Below are 21,575 nucleotides of genomic sequence, written 5' to 3'. Positions count from 1 at the left end.
CACATTTATTTCAATAGGGTGATTGTGTTAGTGTGTGTAACAAACTTACAGTTGCTAAACTGAGTCTATATTTATCCTGCCAGAGTTGTCGGATGAGCACAAAGAAATGTCAACCTCTGCATTGGCCTTCATTGTCAGAATTACTCCTACTTATAATGGAAGGGATTCGAGAACAATGATATTCCATAATCCTTAAAGTCGTTTCTAATTGGAGATTCACATGAAATAAGCAGATTCCAGGTATTGTGCAATAACATGTAGGCCGTTCACGTAATAGCCACAGTAGTTACAGAACCTGTTTTTATGAAATGTAGCTCGTCATGTGATGGTTTACCTTACAGTTCAATAGGTTTCGCAAGGAACACAATGCAAGAAGCTAGTTTAATGAAAGGGTATAAAATAATATGTTTCACAGAATTAGACTAAACTTCATGGCAGTTACCAGAGCATATAAAAGGTAGGCAGGTGTCCTGTGCATCAAACCTGCGTGCAAACCAGCTATGTTTTCCATCTCTAGCAGCTATTGTTGTCAGAGGTTACTTATCGCTAGAGATCTCATCCCTTACTCAGAAGATATACTCGTACTTTAATTCCCACACACATAATGCTTTTTCTTCTTTTTTTAAACATTTGCCTCCCACCAATGATGAAATTCAACCAAGAATTGTTCTACATGTTTTTTCTGGCAGACAAGACTTTAATCTCTTTGAAATGTTTCACAGAATTAGACTAAACTTCATGGCAGTTACCAGGGCATATAAAAGGTAGGCAGGTGTCCTGTGCATCAAACCTGCGTGCAAACCAGCTATGTTTTCCATCTCTAGCAGCTATTGTTGTCAGAGGTTACTTATCGCTAGAGATCACATCCCTTACTCAGAAGATATACTCGTACTTTAATTCCCACACACATAATGCTTTTTCTTCTTTTTTTAAACATTTGCCTCCCACCAATGATGAAATTCAACCAAGAATTGTTCTACATGTTTTTTCTGGCAGACAAGACTTTAATCTCTTTGAAATGGAATCCACTGATTTTTCCCTTTGGAAATGCTTTATTGTAATGAAAGTGTGCACACTGCTACAGTTATTGTCTATGGGACTGATGGAGATGGCCAAGTGCAGCCTTCAACTACCCCCGGAAGTCCCATTGACAATAATGAAAGCTCATTGCTCCTTTCCAACAAAGTCTCGTTCTCATGCGTGAATGTTGGGGCTCCCGAGGTTGGCCTCCCAGTGTTCAAGTTATCTCCTGTCTTATGGAAAGAGGATAACTTGTGAAGATAGGAACAATACATTACAAAAATAGAATTATAAAGAGAGTCTTTTTCATACCCCAAACTATTTAAATATACATGTAGCTCTTTCAAAGATAAGTCCAGCTATAACTATAACTAGCTATAAAAGTAATGGGTCCAGAAAATTATTATCTTCTCTTGCTTTATCTTTCAAATGGTAGAAGAAAGAACAACATGATCTGCAATATTTGACCCAATTCTTACCAACAGGAAGTAAATGGTTCCAGGAATTTAGGAGGCAGCGATCACGCTGTCCTCAAATTTTGGATTACAAGAGGAGGAAGACCAGAGAGGGTTCAGACTTTAAAGTTGGACTTCAGAAAGGCAGATTTTAATGGACTCAGAAAGATGGTAGGAAAGGTCCAATGGCTGAATGTTCTAAAGGAGAGAAATGTCCAAGAAGGATGGGAAATTTTGCTAAATTAAATTCTCACCACACAATCAGTAACAATCCTGAAATGAAGGGAGAATTAGAAGCATTTAAAGAGACCAGGGTGGATGAACACAGAAATTAATCACTTGTTGAAAAGGAAAAAAGAAATGTATATCAAATGGAAAGAGGAGGGCATATCTAAAGAATAATATGATGCTGTTTACAGGGAATGCAGGGCAAGCATTAGAAAAGCTAAAGACAGTAATGAAGTGAGGCTTGCAAGGGAGGCCAAAAGCAGCAAAAAAGGATTTTGGGAGTACGTCGAAAGCAAAAGAAAAGTCACAGATGCTATAAGATTTTTACAGGAAGAAAAGGATGAAGTGGTCAAAAATGATGTTACTGACTTCATTACCATCTTGCTCTGCACCATGATAGCCTTTGAAAGAGGTGGAACCACTAGAACAGCCATCTTCCCAAAGTGTAACAAGAGACGTTTTTCAACATCACAACGCCAAACGGTATATGGCTTATGTGTCTATGAGTGACCTTATCGTGCTACCATGGCCTACAGCATCTCCAGACTACTCTTGCATTGAGCACATCTGGGAGGTCATTGGTTGGCAATTGTAAAGTCAAATGCCAGCAGCAGATTTTGATGATTTGTGTGCCCAAGTACATTCAGCGTAGCAGAACATTTCTCAGACAACCATAAAGAATCTCATCGATAACATGCCAATATATATATCACTGTTCTCTAATTCTCCATCAACCACCTCTGCTTACTAGAAGAAATACTATAGCAGTTTATGATGAATTAGGAAACTGCTATTGGTAAGGGTTTCCCACAAAATTGAGTAATAATAATAATTTTATTTCTATAGCGCCGACATATTCTGCAGCGCTTTACATTATAGAGGGGACTTGTACATACAATAGACATTGCAGCATAACAATAATCACATAACATCAGATACCAAAAGGAATGAGGGCCCTGCTCGCAAGCTTACAATCTATGAGGAAATAGGGGAGACACGAAACGTGGATAGTAACAATTGCTTTCGTTGTTCGGACCAGCCAAAGTGTAAGAATCGGGTGTTCATGTAATGCTACATAAACCAGTTATCAGCTTAAGTATGTAACAATACAGACCCAGAGGACTATTAAATGCATAAAGCATGTGAGAACATGATGTGAGGAACCTGGTTATGGTAAAAGATTTTGAATGGGCAACACAGGGATAGTTAGGATAATGCGTTGAGACTGTAGGCCAGTCTGAACAAATGTGTTTTGTAGGGCACACTAAAAACTTTGGGGATTGGGGATTAATCGTATAAACCTGGGTAGTGCATTCCAAAGAATTAGCGCAGCACGTGAAAAGTCTTGGAGACGGGAGTGCGAGGTTCTGATTATTGAGGATGTTAACCTCAGGTCATTAGCAGAACAGAGGGCATGGGTAGGGTGGTAGGCTGAGACGAGGGAGGAGATGTAGGGTGGTGCTAATCCATGGAGTACTTTGTGAGTACAAACAAACCATGCTTTCTTTGCGACTGCAACTGCTGATACTCAATGTCCTAATATATACGAGTATTACATGCCGTCTACCAATAGGTAAGCTGTGAACCTGTCAGCTGGTCTTGTTGCTATGGACAAACTGGATATTAGCTGACGATCTGGCCAATTACTTCAAAGAAAAAATTGACCGGATTCGACAGGAAATTATCTCCCAATCACCTCATACCATGCACTGTCCTCCCTCCCCCACTGCATCTAGCTCACTCTCTGATTTTGAACCAGTCACAGAAGAAGAAGTAAGCAGGCTCCTTGCATCTTCTCGCTCAACCACTTGCACCAGTGACCCATTTCCGTCACATGTCCTCCAGTCCCTTTCCCCTGCTGTCACCCCTCACCTAACTAAAATATTTAACCTCTCTCTCTCTTCTGGTATCTTTCCCTCCTCATTTAAGCATGCCATCATACATCCACTACTTAAAAAACCAGCCCTCGACCAAAACTGTGCCGCTAACTATAGACCTGTCTCTAATCTTCCCTTCATCTCTAAACTCCTGGAACGCCTGGTCCACTCCCGTCTTATCCGCTATCTCTTTGATAACTCTCTTCTCGACCCTCTCCAATCCGGTTACCGCTTTTTACACTCTACTGAAACTGCCCTCACTAAAGTCTCTAATGATCTGCTAACAGCTAAATCAAATGGTCATTACTCCATGCTAATTCTCTTGGATCTCTCTGCAGCATTCGACACTGTGGATCATCAGCTCCTCCTCACTATGCTCCATTCCATTGGCCTCAAGGACACCATTCTCTCCTGGTTCTCCTATCTCTCTGACCGCTCCTTTACTGTATCTTTTGTCGGTTCCTCCTCCTCCTCTCACCTTCCCCTTACTGTTGGGGTTCCTCAAGGATCTGTTCTAGGCCCCCTCCTCTTCTCCTTGTACACTGCCCCTATTGGTCAAACAATCAGTAGATTTGGTTTCCGGTACCATCTCTATGCTGATGACACCCAATTATATGCTTCTTCTCCTGACATCACGCCAGCCTTTCTAATAAACAGCGACGATTGTCTAAACGCTGTGTCTAACATCATGTCCTCACTATATCTGAAACTGAACCTGTCAAAGACTGAACTCCTTGTGTTTCCTCCCTCTACAAATGTACCTATACCCGACATTGCCATTTCTGTGTGTGGTTCCACTATTACTCCCCAGCAACATGCCCGCTGTCTTGGGGTCATACTTGACTCCGAGCTTTCCTTTGCCCCCCACATTCGATCACTGGCTCACTCTTGTCATCTGGTGCAGAAAAACATTTCTAGAATTCGACCTTTTCTTACTTTTGACTCTGCAAAAACTCTTACTGTTTCTCTTATTCATTCTCGTCTCGACTATTGTAACTCTCTTCTAATCGGTCTCCCTCTTACCAAACTCTCCCCTCTCCAATCTGTCTTGAATGCTGCAGCCAGGATCATATTCCTCACCAATCGTTACACCGATGCCTCTACCTTGTGCCAGTAATTACACTGGCTACCCATCCACTCCAGAATCCAGTACAAACTTATTACCCTCACCCACAAAGCCCAGCACCACCCTACATCTCCTCCCTTGTTTCAGTATACCACCCTACCTGCGCCCTCCGTTCTGCTGATGACCTGAGGTTAGCATCCTCAATAATCAGAACCTCCCACTCCCGTCTCCAAGACTTTACACGTGCTGTGCCAATTCTTTGGAATGCACTTCCCAGGCCAATACAAGTAGTCCCCAATCCCCACAATTTTAAGCGTGCCCTGAAAACGGATTTATTCAGACTGGCCTATCGCCTCAACACATTAACCTAATCTATCCCTATGTGGCACAGCCAAAAGTTTTACCATAATCAGGTTCCCCGCATCATGTTCCCACATGCTTTATGCCTCCATTAGCCCTCTGTGTCTGTACTGTTACACACTTAACATTATGGCTGGTCCATACAATCAGGGCAACTGTTACCACCCACCTTTCGTGTCTACCTCTTTCCTCATAGACTGTAAGCTTGCGAGCAGGGCCCTCATTCCTCTTGGTATTTGTTATAATCTACTGTATGTGATTATTGTTATGCTGTAATGTCTATTGTCTGTACAAATCCCCTCTGAAATGTGAAGTGCTGTGGAATATGTCAGCGCTATAGAAATAAAATTTATTATTATTATCATTGTGACTAGTGAAACAGGGCATAGTAGAAGGTTCCATAATAAGGCACAATGAGGACACCTAGTGGATACATGCATATATTACCGGAATACTCACGTTACTTCTCACTGTTGTGGATCAATCATGGCTCAGTGATATATTTTCGCATCATTCATTCACACACTGGGGGTTTAGATCGAATATTACTTGTAAGTTTCCATAGGACATTTCAGCAGCAGACCTCATGCAGAGGAAATGCCGCAGTGAAATCTACAGTAGTAAATACCGATGCTGATATGGTGAAGTTCACAATTTGCATGTGAAAGGGTGAAAACTAGCAGCGAACAAGTACAGTTTTCATTGTTGCTTGTTTATTACATCTGTAATATAACCTCATAGGCTCCAAAGTATTGACGTTGTTTTATTTAATCCTGCAGCAAGTAACTATTTTTTTTTTTACAAAGGTTTATTTTAGATCTATTTTAGGAGGCATGCTTTAACCTATTCAGCTCTAGGCAATTTTTTTTTTTTCAATTCCAGCTCTTTTTTTTTTTTTTCCTCTCCTTCTTTCAAGAACCATCAATTTCCCTTTTACATAACCATATGAGGGCTTGTTTTTTTTTTCCAGAAAAGTTGTAATTTGAGTGACACCATTCATTTTACCATACAACTCTGGCAAAAATTAAGAGACCACCACATCAAAGCCCTTTCATGGGTGGGCAGCCCATTCTCCAGACCTGAACCTCATTGAAAACCTCTGGAATGTAATCAAGAGGATGATGGATAGTCACAAGCCATCAAAAAAAGAAGAACTGCTTACATTTTGGTGCCAGAAGCAGTGTGAAAGACTGGTGGAAAGCATGCCAAGACACATGAAAGCTGTGATTAACAATCTTTTCAGAAAAAAAAACAACAAAATGTATTCCTTGGAAATTCGGAGACATGTTATCAGAAGTTTACATTTTACTCAAAAATATAGCTATAAAGAGAAGAATCAGACAAACTGAACATTTGGAAGCTGTCTCTTAATTTTTGCCAGAGCTGGACAATGTGCCCATAAAGAGGAAACTCCAAGTGAGGTAAAATGATGGAGAACAACTCGATTCTTCAGGTCAGTACAAGTGCAAAGATACCGAACACACACACACAAAACCAGAAGTTTGCATACACTTTATAAAAAGACACATTTGCATGTTTTCAGAACAAACCTTTCCTGTTTTAAGTCAATTAGGATTATCACAATTATTAATATTTGCCAAATGCCAGAATAATGAGAGAGAGAATGTTTTAAGGCATTTTTATTACTTTCTGCAAAGTCAAAAGTTTATATACACATTTTTACTATGCCTTTAAACAATTCTGGACTGCCCATATGATGATGTCATGTGTTTCGAAGCTGGCAACATCTGAGTTAATTAGACACACACACCTGTGGATGTATTAATGCACACATGAAACACACTGCTTCTGTGTGTAGCATCATGGGAAAGTCTCAAGAAATCAGCCAAGATATCAGCAAGAGAATTGTGGACTTGCAAAAGTTTGGCTCAATTTCAAGATATCTGAAGGTGCCTCGTTCATCTGTAAAAACAATTATATGCAAGTACAAACAAGGTGGGAATGTCCAGCTATAATACCGCTCAGGAAGGAGACAGGTTCTGTGTCCCAGAGATGAACGTACTTTGGTCTGACATGTGCATATAAACCCAAGGACAAAAGCAAAAGACCTTGTGAAGATGATGGCGGAAGGTGGTAAGATTGTGTCAATATCCATAGTGAAACAAGTACTGTATCAACATTGGCTGAAAGGTCACTCTGCCAGGGAGAAGCCATTACTCCAATAGAAACATAAAAAAGCCAGATTAATGTTTGCAAATGCACACAGGAACAAATACCTTAATTTTTGGAGACATGTCCTGTGGTCTGATGAAACAAAATTTAACTTTTTGGGCATAATGACCATTGTTACGTTTGGTGGAAAAAGGGAGAAGCTTGGAAGCCTAAGAACACCATTCCAACTGTGAAACATGGGGGTGGCAGCATCATGATGTTGCAGCAGGAGGGACTGGTGCAATTCACAAAATACATTGCATCTTGAGAAATGAAGATTATGTGGCAATACTGAAGCAACATCTCAAGATATCAGCCAGGAAGTTAAAGCTTGGGCGGAAATGGATCTTCCAAATGGACAATGGTCCGAAGCATACTGCCAAATGGTAGCAAAGTGGCTTAAGGATAACAAAGTCAATGTTTTGGAGTGGCCATCACAAAGCCCTGATCTTAATCCGATTGAAAATGTATGGGCAAAGCTGAAAAGGCCGGTGCGAGCAAAGTGACCTACAAACCTTGATCAATTACACCAGTTTTCTCAGGAGAAATGGGCTCAAATTCCGACCAACTATTGTGAGAAGCTTGTGAGAGGAAATCCCAAATTTTTGACCCAAGTCATTCACTTTAAGGGCAGTGATACCAAATACTAATGAAATGTACGTAAACTTTTGACTTTGCAGTAAGTAATAAAAATGCCTGAAAACATTCTCTCTTTCTCTCATTTTTCTGATATTTGTCAAATATTAACAGTTATGGTAATCCTAATTGACCAAAAACGGGAAAGATTTATTCTGATTTTATGTCAGATATTGAGAAAAACATGCTTAAGTGTCTTTTTATATAGTTTATGTAAACTTCTGGTTTCAACTGTATATATATATATATTGGGAGGCAGTGAGAGGGATCATATATTAAACCCACTGGAACACATTGTGTTTACAGCAAAATGTCTGTAAATTACAAGGCAAAGTAAAAGTAAGTGTGGATTTGGTCAAAGGAGTTGACCAAGTCAGATTTTAGGAAAACCCGACAAAGGCTTTTATTTTTGGAAGGATTTGCAGGTTTGGTATTGGGGCGAATCCTTCCCTCCAGTCTGGGTCTTGGAAGTGGCTCTATGTCCACGATTCCCATTTAAACTCTCAGTTTTGTCTTGGGTATGCCAGTTTTTGTTTTGTAAGCTGCAAGCAGGAGGCTCTGGGCAGCCCAGGCTTGTGTGGAGCTAACACAGAACCAGGGACTTCAAAATGGCTGACACACCCAAGGGATACGGTGGTACCATTGACCACAGCAACGGGTTTGAACCCGGACTGTTTTTGGAGGACTTAGCTGCGAACTGGAGGATATCGTTTACCTGTTTATGTGAGTTTCTGGAATAAAGACATTTTATATTGTGGTCCTTGCCTATCTGTCACACTGTGTAAACCCCTCTGCACTACAACATACACACATCCATCCATTTTTGTGGTTATAAAAATTCAGAACCTTTTATTTTTCCATTAATAGACCAACGTGAGGCCTTGCTTTTTGCATGCTCTAGTTTTTAGTGAGATAAATTATTTTACTTTTCTGTGTTTAATGTTTTGGATTGTTAGATTGGACTTTTACAGACATAAAGATTCCAAATATGTTTGGGGGGATTTACATTTTTATATATTTTTGTTACTTTTTTCAGTTTTACTTTATCTTTTAGTCCCTCCTCTGAGAGCTGAACCTGTAATCATATCAGTATAAAGTGATGCTCTACAAAACTCAGACAGAAGCAGCCCTGGTAATCCATTGGCTCTGCGTAATGGGATCACAAGGTGGTGGTGGGGGCCCAATAGGAGCCGGTGTACTAGCATACCAGCAAGCAGGCGATTTTAATGCCGCTGTCAGGAATCTGTTTGGTATGGAACAGGCTTAGCTTCTGAGCCCACTTTATACAACCCTCACATGACCTGTGAGGGAAATGTACATCACAGATGAGTGTTAGGTTAAACAGAAACAAGATGTCCTGCAATGTGTAGGAAAGGCTAAGTGCAACACAAAGGGATAAGGGAAAGGGAACCAAACACTAGGGAAGGGGGACTGGAGACCCCTAGACAGATCTAACGTCACCCTGTCTGCCCGATCGTCCCTGTATAGGTTCTGAACCTATCGCCGAGCAGGATACTTAATCCCTGCCTTACCCTGGCGATAAGCCCTGCATCGGGAAGGACAGAATGAGTGCTAGTCAATCCCCACTACCACTAAAAACAGATGGGATACACAAATAAGGGGTAACACTTAGCTTGAGTAGAGTCCGAGAGAAACACGGATGTCCTCCAAACACCAGAGAGGAAGTTAGCCGACTGCTTTAGCTCCAAGCCGCAACAGGGAACATGGAAATAGAAATATCACATGCAACTTCCAGGAGAAAGCTGGAAGTTACCGGTCCAGGTGTGTCAACTAGAACCACAGGAAGGATGTCACTGATTCCTAGAGTCAGAAGGCCCAGGAAGAAGTCTGCAAAGCAAACTGCTGAGACCTTTAGCAGCCAAATGCAGAACGACGGTCTACAGCCTCTGACACAACCGTGACACCAGAAGTAGTATATATAAGATTTACTAAAGAGGGCTTTAACCAGAAAAGTCTTGTCACATACGGTATGTTATGTGCAACATGCAAAAGATGCAAAGTGCAAAAGATGGGCAATACTTTTATAGTTTTGTGACTTGTATGACAGGATTGAAAAAAAAAGAGCCCCTACTGAACCTTGATCATTATAGGGCTGTGTTGGGCCATCAATCTCACCCTGGCCGTCCTACAATGAGAATTAAGAAACGTCCTGGCTGTTTGATTTTCCCTCAAGGTAGAAGGGCCTCTCTGGACTTTGACGAAATTAAAATCGATAACTAAGGACACTACTGTGCCCTGTAACACATAGGTGTTCATTAAGGTTCATTGCAACTTACATTTAAGGGGGCAAATTTGTGGTTGCTGTAGTTCATGTGTCACAAGGGTTCACCATTGACAATTATTGGATGCAATTTCACATTTTTACATGTCAAGCGACCTGTTGCCATAGTCTATGGCCCAATTCACACATGCGAGATTTGACATCAGCAAAAGACTATTACATGTTTTCCATCTGTGAGGTGGTTAGTTTTTCATTGATGTGTGAACTTTGTGTCCATTTACCAAATTGTTTTTCTTGTGTGCAAAAAAAAAAAGATGGATGGATGTTTTCCAAGTGTCTACCAGCGACCAGTTTGCTATCCAGCTTTATAGCAGATCCATTCGCTTGAGTTCTGTCCACAAAAAAAGACCAGAGTAGTACATGTCTCCTTTTTTTTGCAAGCTATTGTTCTGAAAAAAATACCTACGTACATGTGATTAGTCACACAGATAAAATGCACAGCACACAGACAATACTGACTATGCCCTTTCTGAATAATAATGAATAAATAGTGACCAGACACCTGCAAGTTCAGGAGCACAGTTATCAAAATTGCCTAAACTTACCTGAAGGCCATTGTTGGTGACTACATGTGGCTTCTCATCATTTACAGCCTGGACAATGACAGTGATTGTTACTGGCTGGCTATGGTGGTTCACATCTGAAGCATTAACCATAACAGTGAAACTGTCATTCCCGGTCTTGCTGCCATAATGTTCATAGAATACTCGCCCTTGGTCCAGCTGGAAAGAAATGTTCAAAATCATATTAGTGTAGAATTATTTGATGAACGTTATATAAATTAATCAAAAAGTCTCATCTATATGCAGACCAAATATGTTTTTATTATGTAATCCTAGTAATTAATACAGACTCCTTCTATTCAATGGGATATAGTTTTCAAGACTTTCTTTGTCCAATCTGCTTTTAATTACAAAACATTTCAATACTTTGAAAATATCAAGCATCTGGGGCCGTCATTGTGCTCATTCAAGAAATGCCTTGGGATACTCAAAGTCTTTATATGATGACAAGTCTTACAAGAATGGTCCACAACCATAAAAAAAAAATTCAAAATGTATTTGAATATGTACAAACTGGCAGGGCTGGCGTTAGGGGCAGTGTTATGAATGAGTCACCGTAGGAGGCAAAAACAGAAATACTAGCTAAGTCCAGAAAACCAGAGAAGTTGGCAGCTATCGGATTGCAGACCCCTGAACCTATCAACAACAACTAGCAGTAGCCGTGGGGGGTTTGGGGGGTTCCTACGGTGCCCTAGACCCCTCGATCACAGCCGGAGAAATAAATAGCCTAAAGACAGAAAGGGAAATCTAAACTGCCCCAGAGCAGACCCCAAAGCAATAGGCAGCCCCCAACATATAATGACGGTGAAGCAAGATGAAAAAACACTCACACAGATAGAAAGATAGGCTGAGCAAATGATGGGGCCCAAGCTAACTAAATAGGAAAGGATAGAAAAGCTGCTGTCTGCAATCTGCCAAAACCCTCTCAAAACAAGAGCCAACAGACTGATAGGGAAAAAAGCCCTGAAGACGCTAGGCTTCAGAAAGACTATATCAGTACTCAGGTATTTTCTGAAGACAGAGCAAAAAGGAATTCAGCTCAAACCAGCAGGGAATGGCAGAAATCCAGAAAAACAAGGCAAAACAAAACCAAAACACAAATGCAAAAAGGAGAGCAGATTACTTAGCTTTTGAGGAGCAGGAATCAGACTGGTCTCCTAGAATCCCTCAGAGAGATCACCAGCAAGGCAGAAGGGCGTCGGCTGCCTTATATCCAGTCAGCAATTCCAGTCACCCAGTCATCATCATCCTGCACAGGTGCTTGGTAATCAGCCTCACTACCTTCCTTCACCAGAAGAGGGAGTTCATCAGACCTCAATGGTGAAGGGGAAAATGAACTCACAACAGGGCAGGCAGACCAGGCAGCTGCCTAGGGCCCCCGCTCCCTAAGGGCCCCCCAGCTAGCGACACATCATGCAGCCGCTATGGGGCCCCTGTGAAGCAGGGGGGCCCGCCTGCCCCCAGCGCCATCTCCCCAGACGCCGCATTGAACTATACTGGCGACTGCCGGTACAGTTCAAAGCAATGATGGAGGAGAGAGCGTCAGCTGACGCTCCCTCTCCCATCATTCCCCGCTCTGCCTCTGACACAGCGGGTGCTTGATGTCGTCATAATGCGCTCACTGTGTGCCGGCAGAGCAGGAGACAGGAGCCGGGAGCAGCGCGGGCACGAGGAGAAGGTGGAGAGTTTTTTTTTAATGCAGCAGTGAGTACTGGACTGTGAGGCCATTCTGGGGGGGCTGTCCTGTGCTGGGGGCAGGGGTGCATGCTGTATACCATGGGGCTGTGCTGGGGGGGCTGTCCTGTATATCATGGGGCCGTTCTGGGGGGTGCTCTATACCATGGGGCTGTGCTGGGGGTGCTGTATACCATGGGGCTGTGCTGTATATCATGGTGCTGTGCTGGGGGGGCTGTGCTGTATACCATGGGGCTGTGCTGGAGGAGGGGTGCTGTATACCATGGGGCTGTGCTGGGGGGTGCTGTATACCATGGTGCTGTGCTGGGAGGGGGTGCTATATACCATGGTGCTGTGCTGGGGGGCTGTGCTGTATACCATGGGGCTGTGCTGTATACCATGGGGCTGTGCTGGGAGGGGGTGCTGCATACCATGGGGCTGTGCTGTATACCATGGGGCTGTGCTGGGGGTGCTGTATACCATGGGGCTGTGCTGGGGGTGCTGTGCTGTATACCATGGTGCTGTGCTGGGGGGCTCTGCTGGGGGAAGCTGTGCTGTATATCATGGTGCTGTGCTGGGGGGGTGCTGTATACCATGGGGCTGTGCTGGGGGGTTGTGCTGTATACCATGGTGCTGTGGGGCTGTGCTGTATACCATGGGGCTGTGGTGGGGGCTGTGCTGTATATCATGGTGCTGTGCTGGGGGAGGGGGGGCTGTGCTGTATACCATGTGGGGCTGTTGTATACCATGGTGCTGTGCTGGGGGAGCGGGGCTGTGCTGTATACCATGTGGGGCTGTGCTATATACTGGAATATTGTGTCCAATTTTGGGCACCACATTTTAAAAAAGACATCAACAAACTGGAGCAAGTTCAGAAAAGAGCGACCAGAATGGTGACCGGTCTGCAAACCCTGTCTTATGAGGAAAGGTTGCAGGATTTGGGAATGTTTAGTTTGCAAAAGAGAAGACTGAGAGGAGACTTAATAGCTGTCTACAAATATCTAAAGGGCTGTCACATTGTAGAAGGATCAACTTTATTCTCATTTGCACAAGGAAAGACTAGAAGCAATGGGATGAAGCTGAATGGGAGGAGACACAGATTAGATATTAGAAAAAACTTTTTGACAGTTAGAGTGATCAATGAGTGGAACAGGCTGCCACGAGAAGTGGTGAGTTCTCCTTCAATGGAAGTCTTCAAACAGAGGCTGGACAGACATCTAACTGGGATGATTTAGCGAATCCTGCTTTGAGCAGGGGGTTGGACCAGATGGCCCAGGAGGTCCCTTCCAACTCTACGATTCTATGATTCTATGATATACCATGTGGGGCTGTGCTATATACCATGTGGGGCTGTGCTGTATACCATGTGGGGCTGTGCTGTATGCCATGTGGGCTGTGCTATATATCATGTGGGGCTGTGCTATATACCATGTGGTGCTGTATACCATGTGAGGCTGTGCTGTATACCATGTGGGGCTGTGCTGTATGCCATGTGGGCTGTGCTATATACCATGTGGTGCTGTACTGTATACTATGTGGCTGTTATATACCATGGGGGTACATTATACATTAAATTCTATGGGGGAGGCTGTGTTATATAATATGGGGGGCTACATCATATTCTATGGGGAGGTGGGCTGTATTCTATTCTATTCGGGGCTACATTATTTTCTATGGGGGGCTGTATTATATTTATTATAGTCTATGGGGGTGATTACATCATACTCTGAGGGAGCTACATTATACTATATGAGGACGGGAATACTCTGGACCTGGTTTTCTCCCGCCCCGGCTCGCTGCACGACTTTACAAATTCACCTCTCCCGCTCTCGGACCACAACCTTCTTTCCTTCTCTGTCAAGAATTGTCTCCTCACCCGGGACACCCCCACTTACCACACTTATCGGAATACACGTACCATTAATACCCAACAGCTTAGGGACAATCTCCACACATCTTTAGCCCCCATCTCCACCCTCTCCTGTCCAGACATAGCATTGTCACACTTCAATAATACACTGAAGAATGCCCTAGATGAAGCAGCACCTTCTATACGCAGAAAGACCCGACACAGACAAAGGCAGCCCTGGCACACAACGCAAACACGCTCTCTTCAGCGCTGCTCGAGGTGTGCAGAGCGGCAGTGGAGAAAATCTCTCTTAGCAGAAGACTTCATCCACTATAAGTTCATGCTCAAAACCTATAACTCTGCCCTTCATCTGTCCAAACAATCCTACTTCACCACCCTCATCACCTCACTATCCAACAACCCAAGACGACTTTTTGAAACCTTAAACTCCCTCCTGAAACCTAAAGTACAGGCCCCCATCACCAACCTCAGCGGTGAGGATCTGGCCACTTATTTCCTAGAAAAAATCAACCACATCCATCAGGATATCTCAGCCCTATCTCCTCAGTGCCTGGATCCCCTTCTCTGCCGCACCTCAAGCTCACTAGACATCTTTGAGCCTGTTTCAGAAGAAGAAGTTTCCAAGCTCCTCGCTTCTGCTCGGCCTACAACCTGCAACAGTGACCCTATTCCTTCACAGCTCCTGCAGTCTCTCTCACCAGTGGTCACCACTCACCTGACTAAAATATTTAACCTCTCTCTTTCTTCAGGTATATTTCCCTCCTCATTTAAACATGCCATCATAACCCCTTTACTTAAAAAGCCATCCCTGGACCAGAACTGCACTGCTAACTACAGACCTGTCTCTAACCTTCCCTTCATCTCTAAACTCCTGGAACGCCTGGTCCACTCCCGTCTAATCCGCTATCTCTCAGATAACTCTCTTCTCGACCCCTTACAATCTGGTTTCCGCTCTTTACACTCTACTGAAACTGCCCTCACTAAAGTCTCTAATGATTTAATAACAGCTAAATCGAAAGGTCATTGCTCCCTGCTGATTCTCCTGGATCTCTCTGCCGCATTTGACACTGTGGATCACCAGCTCCTCCTCACTATGCTCCGCTCTATAGGCCTCAAGGACACAGCCCTCTCATGGTTCTCCTCCTACCTCTCTGACCGCTCCTTCACTGTATCTTTTTCCGGCTCCTCTTCCTCTTCTCGTCCCCTTACTATCGGGGTCCCGCAGGGCTCAGTCCTAGGCCCTCTCCTCTTCTCTTTATACACTGCCCCTATTGGACAAACAATCAGCAGATTTGGGTTCCAGTATCATCTCTATGCTGATGACACCCAATTATACACTTCTTCCCCTGACATCACCCCTACCCTAATTCAAAATACCAAGGATTGTCTGTCTGCTGTCTCTAGCATCATGTCCTCCCTCTATCTGAAACTAAATCTCTCTAAAACTGAACTTCTTGTGTTTCTCCCCTCTACTAACCTCACTCTACCTAACATCGAAATAACCCTGGAGGGTTCAACCATAACTCCCAAGCAGCATGCCCGCTGTCTTGGGGTCATATTCGACACTGAACTTTCCTTTACTCCGTACATCCGATCACTCAGTCGCTCTTGTCACCTGCATCTTAAAAACATCTCCAGAATCCGACCTTTTCTCACCTTTGAAACTGCTAAGACTCTTACTGTCGCTCTTATTCATTCTCGTCTGGACTACTGCAACTCTCTTCTGATCGGTCTCCCTCTTACCAAACTTTCTCCTCTCCAATCCATCTTGAATGCGGCAGCCAGGGTCATATTTCTGTCCAGCCGCTTCACCGATGCCTCCATCTTATGCCAGTCATTACACTGGCTACCTATTCGCTACAGGGTCCAGTATAAACTCATCTCTCTCACCCATAAAGCTCTCCACTGTTCTGCACCGCCTTATATCTCCTCTCTCATCTCTGTCTATCGCCCTACACGTGCCCTCCGTTCTACAAATGACCTAAGACTAACATCCCCCGTAATCCGAACCTCGCACCTCCGTCTCCAAGACTTCTCTCGTGCTGCTCCAGCTCTCTGGAATGCACTTCCCCAGACGATCAGACTGATACCTAGCCCTGACCTATTCAAGCGCGCTTTGAAAACCCATCTCTTCAAAGAAGCCTATCACATCAACTACTCAGCAAGCTAACTTTGCCCTGTTCCCTCCTTCCAAATATTATTCTGAATCTGCACCCTACTATTCATCTGTCTCCACACCCTTCATGCACATAACTGCACTTGATACTTGTCTATTGCACTTAAACACACGGGCTGATGACCGGATCATGCAGCTTTATATGAAAATCCCTATTATAATTGCCAGACCTGAATTAACAAGCACTTCTCACCTACTGTGTCCCCCCATTTCCTTGTAGATTGTAAGCTTGCGAGCAGGGACCTCACTCCTAATGTCATTGTTTGAATTGTCTTAACTTGTATTGAATTTATTGTCTGTACATGTCCCCGCTTAATTGTAAAGTGCTGCGGAATATGTTGGCGCTATATAAATAAAAATTATTATTATTATTATTATTATGAGGCTACCTTGTATTCTATGGGGGGCTGCATTATATTCTATGGGGGGCTAGATTATATTGTATGGGGGCTGCATTATACTTTATGAGGGGGCTACATTATATTCTATTAGGGCTGCATTATACAGTACTATATGAGGAGGGCTGCATTGTATTCTATGGAGGGGCTACATTATACTATATAAGGGGTTGCATTATATTCTATGGGGGGGCTGCATTATACTCTCTGAGGGTGCTGCCATATATTCTATGGAGGGGCTGCATTATATTCTATGGGGGGTTACATTATATTCTGTGGGGTGGCTGCATAATGCTCTAAGGGGGGGCTGCATTATATTCTACTGTATGGATGGTTACATTATATTGTATGGTGGGGCTGCATTACACTCTGTGTGGTGGCTGCATTATGCTCTATGTGGTGGCTGCATTATACTTTATGTGGGCTGCATTATACTGTATCGAGCACTGTGGGGAATACATTATACTATGTGAAGAACTATGGGGTGCATTATACTATGGGAAATGAATTGTACTACATGGATGACTGGTGGTGTATTATACTATATGGAGCACTATGAGGAGTGTATTATACTATATGGAGGACTGAGCAGTGTATTTTAATATATGGAGGACTATGAGGAGTGTATTATAATATATGGAGGGCTATGAGGAGTGTATTATACTATATGGAGGACTATGGGGAGTGTATTATACTATATGGAGGACTATGGGGAGTGTATTATATTATATGGAGGACTGAGGAGTGTATTATACTATATGAAGGACTATGGGGCACATTATATTATATGGAGGACTATGGGGCGTAAACTGTAGATGTGCTGCTGATTACATGATACTGTATGGTGATCTGTTAGTGATCCGTTAGTGATTGTTCTGTCCCCATCATTCTTTCTCAGACGGTAGAAAGAGGCCGGGAAACCAGTGTTGAACGACATAAATTTTGTCGATCACGCTCATTTAGCGGCCTGAACGCATGTAAATACAATTGAAATGCTTCTGTGTGATGTGCAATATGTTAGCATTTGGGGCCCCATTTTAAACTTTGCCTAGGGCCCCACTTTGCCTAAAACCGGCCTTGCAAACTGGAATTCCCTACAAACGGATTTGGAACTCCCTTTAATGTGAGTAGTAGGATCTTAATACAAGCGATCCTTAATAAATGCGATCCTTACCTCATTCCAGTTGAAGTCTCGTAAATTATTTTTCTCTTGATTGATAATGCGACCATTTTTTGGGGCTTTGAGTATTATGACATCCAAGTTGAGACCCAAGTAATAGTCATTGGAGACATGGAAAATGTTGTCAGATAGGGAAGCTGTTCCACCCTTTACTATCTTCAGTTCATTAGCTTCCAATGGTATGTTAACAGATAATACTTCAAGAGGAACCACTATCTCTTGAGTTGTTCCACCTGCAGACACTTCTAGCATCATCTGGTCAGGCAACAAGTCTGTAGATGAGTGCAAATACAAGATCCTTCCCTTGTTAATATCCTCCTGAGTAAAAGTATATACAAAGTCCAAACTTGGTGACCCATCAGAAGAAAGTTCTCCACTAACAGAAACCAAGTGTCCAAAATATGGAGAACCCATCAGACTGTATGCAATTTTACTTGGGAATAAACCCTCGGCAGAGACCTGATGACACAAGATAAATTTATGACTCGTCAGTTCATAATCTTATAAGTAAAGTTCCAAAATAGAATAATGATAAACATAACAGTTTCTATACAGTTTAAAGGAAATGTAGGATTGATATTTTTGACTACGGTAATTAAAACCACACACTGATGAACATTCATCATTCTACTAAAACTTGAATTCTACAGAACGGGAAGTGTCAACATAATGTGAGACTCATTAGTGGAGTAAATATAGATAGTGATATGAACATTTAAAAAAAAAAATGACAAAATATTCAAAAATATTCTAGATTTAACAAAAAGTAGGGAAATGACAAAATAATAAAAATATTTTGTTAGATCCAGAACTACCTCTCAGGTGCTCCCTATAGGTTTTTGTTTTCTGTGCTGAAGTGATGATGTGCCGTTTTCATACGTGACTGTATCTGTCACACCGTCACAGTGGTCACAGTACTGAGGCCAGTGATTGCCTGCAGCAGTCACATGTCGATATGATATCATTGCTGCAGCACAGTAAATAGAAATTGTTATTGGTGCTCCTTTCTTGCCTACATAGGACTCAAAATTATGAGTCGGCTGCATTCTTTGTTAAGGCCCTTTTACATTTAGCGATGCACCAGCGATCCAACCAGCGATCCGACCCGGTCAGGATCGCTGGTGCATCGCTAAATGATCGCTAGTGAGCTTTCATACAGAAAGATCTCACAGCGATTCAGCAGCGACGCAGCGCACGATACTTACCATTCACACACAGCGATCCTGACGTCCTCCCGCCCACCTCCACGCGTCGCTCGTCATCACAGCAGGAAGTCTCAGCAGGAAGCGCCCGACGAGAAATGGAGCCGGACATTCTCGCGCGATCAGCGATGGACAGCGGGGGAGCCGGTCGTAGGTAAGTATCACACATAGCGATATCGCTAGCAATATCGCTATAACGTCACAAAACCAGTGACGTTTTAGCGATATTGCTAGCGATATTGCTTAGTGTAAAACCCCCTTTAGTCTCAATTAGCCAAATGGCACAATTTTGGCGGGGCTTACCGGTGAGTTGACCTGTCTCCTTAAGCAGTATATTACGGTGACAGATTCACTTTAAAGTGAAGCTCTACAGTACTGGTGTACTCAGCAATTTACAAATACAATGTTATTGTTGAGCTTCCTCTACTTATGGAGGTCATTATTGCTGTCCGATAGGTGGTAATAGAGAAAAACAGGCCAGTATTCTGTGAACAGGCACTGGATCTCACACAGAAGTATAGTTATTTCACCATTAAGAATAGTGTCATATATCCCACAAAAAGCATCATCACAATGGTATGGCACCTAAAGAGGCCCATCAGCCTTGAAGTCCCTTAGTAGTTTCTAGGGTAATAGTTTTGCCATAATGTAATATCAATTATCCTTTATGAATCATTAGATGACAATTGTTAGAGGTAATAATTTCCAATAAGTATACAGAAATGTGAAGTATCATTTTTCTAAATGATTATTTGCTAGTTTCCAAGGAGATTGCAATATATTTGGATTCAAGTGAAAATATATACTCCAAGGGGCTGAACAATTCATAAAATTTACAGCAAATTCTCCTTTTGCCTATTTTAAGCATGTAATCAGTAAGTTACTGTGGTATTTTTGCTCAAGGAGCTGAAAAGATTTATATTTCTTTTTATAGAGGACTGGAGTGGAAATATTCTTTAAATCAATATCTGCAAAATAAATAAAGCCTGTGTGACTTGTAGAATTATTTCCATTATATTTAGTGTTTCACCAAGATGTAATGTAAAAGTGTCTAAAAGTTTTGATAAGGACACAAATTTTGGTTTTCACAAAGTTTCTTCACTAATTTTAGATCTTTTTTTTCAGATGTTTCTGTGGTTGCTGACTTACAATTAGAAGCGTTTCATAAGTTTTTATACTTTTATTGATAAATATATCAAGTTTATGCAAAGACCCAATCTTTACAGTTATGGCCCTCATTTTTCAAGACTTCTGCACTTATCAAGCCCAGACAGTTGACATCCCATTGTCGCCTAATCAGTGCTTGGAGCTCATTATGATTTTTGTCCCTTTGTCCACCAGCTTTTTGAGGGTTGAACACAGGTTCCAAATGGTAATGAGATCTGGTGAGGTTCCTGGCCATAGACCCAAATGTAAATATTTTGTTCCCCAAGCTACATACTGTAGTTATCACTTTTGCATTGTAAAATGGTGTCCCAACATGTTGGAAAAAGCATTGTCCATTATCAAAAAGCTCTAGAATTATTTAGAGAAGTTGCACTTGGAGGATGTTTAGATACCATTCATTATTCATGGCAGTGTTCAATCCCACACAAATGGTCTCAAATTGCTTTAAGGCCCCGTTACACTCAACGATATTGTGAATGATATTTGGTGACGTTGCAGAGATGTTGAAACGACATCATTGCGTGTGACACGTAGCAACGATCAACGATCAGTTGGCTGATCGTTAATCATTGCCTAAAGGCCCCGTCACACACAGCGATCTCGCTAGTGAGATCGCTGATTTTGTGACGCCACAGCGATCTCGCCAGCGAGATGGCTGTGTGTGACTGGGATCAGCGAACGGAACCCCTGCCGGTTATCGCTGATCGTGCAGCATCGGCCTGGGACGTTTTTTGATCGCTGGTCTCCCGCTGGCCAGCGCGCATCGCTGCGTGTGGCAGTTAATCGTTGCCTAAAGGCCCCATCACACACAGCGATCTCGCTAGTGAGATCGCTGATTTTGTGACACCACAGCGATCTCGCCAGCGAGATGGCTGTGTGTGACTATGATCAGCGACCGGCCCCCCTGCCGGTTATCGCTGAACGTGCAGCATCGGCCTGGGCCATTTTTTGATCGCTGGTCTCCTGCTGGCCAGCGCGCATCGCTGCGTGTGGCAGCGAGAGACCAGCAATCATTGACGCTGGACGTTGGTTTCTAATGTAAACATCGGGTATCCAGGAGCCGCGGCTCCTGGATACCCGCTGATTACCTTGGAAACCGGCGTACACGCTGGTTTACCAGGTAAACAGCGGGTAACCAGGAGTCGCGCGGCTCTTAGATACCCGATGTTTACCTTGGAAACCAGGGTGTACGCCGGTTACCAAGGTAAACAGCGGGTATCCAGGAGCCG

General features: G+C 43.0%; 1 protein-coding gene across 1 annotated transcript in view; it reads right to left on the bottom strand.

The window, feature by feature from the left end:
• Positions 1-21,575, bottom strand: part of CSPG4 (chondroitin sulfate proteoglycan 4) — a 172,529-nt gene that overhangs the window by 43,998 nt on the left and 106,956 nt on the right. The window contains exons 4-5 of the mRNA XM_073579488.1: positions 17,972-18,436; positions 10,662-10,838 (exon numbers count right to left, since the gene is read on the bottom strand). Of these exons, the coding sequence (XP_073435589.1) occupies positions 10,662-10,838; positions 17,972-18,436 (642 nt within the window). The remainder of the gene's footprint in view (positions 1-10,661; positions 10,839-17,971; positions 18,437-21,575) is intronic.

The sequence above is a fragment of the Dendrobates tinctorius genome, unplaced genomic scaffold (genome assembly GCF_039654945.1).
Source record: "Dendrobates tinctorius isolate UK_male_01 unplaced genomic scaffold, ASM3965494v1 ptg000062l, whole genome shotgun sequence".
NCBI lineage: Eukaryota > Metazoa > Chordata > Amphibia > Anura > Dendrobatidae > Dendrobates > Dendrobates tinctorius.
This window is presented reverse-complemented; position numbering and strand designations above follow the sequence as displayed.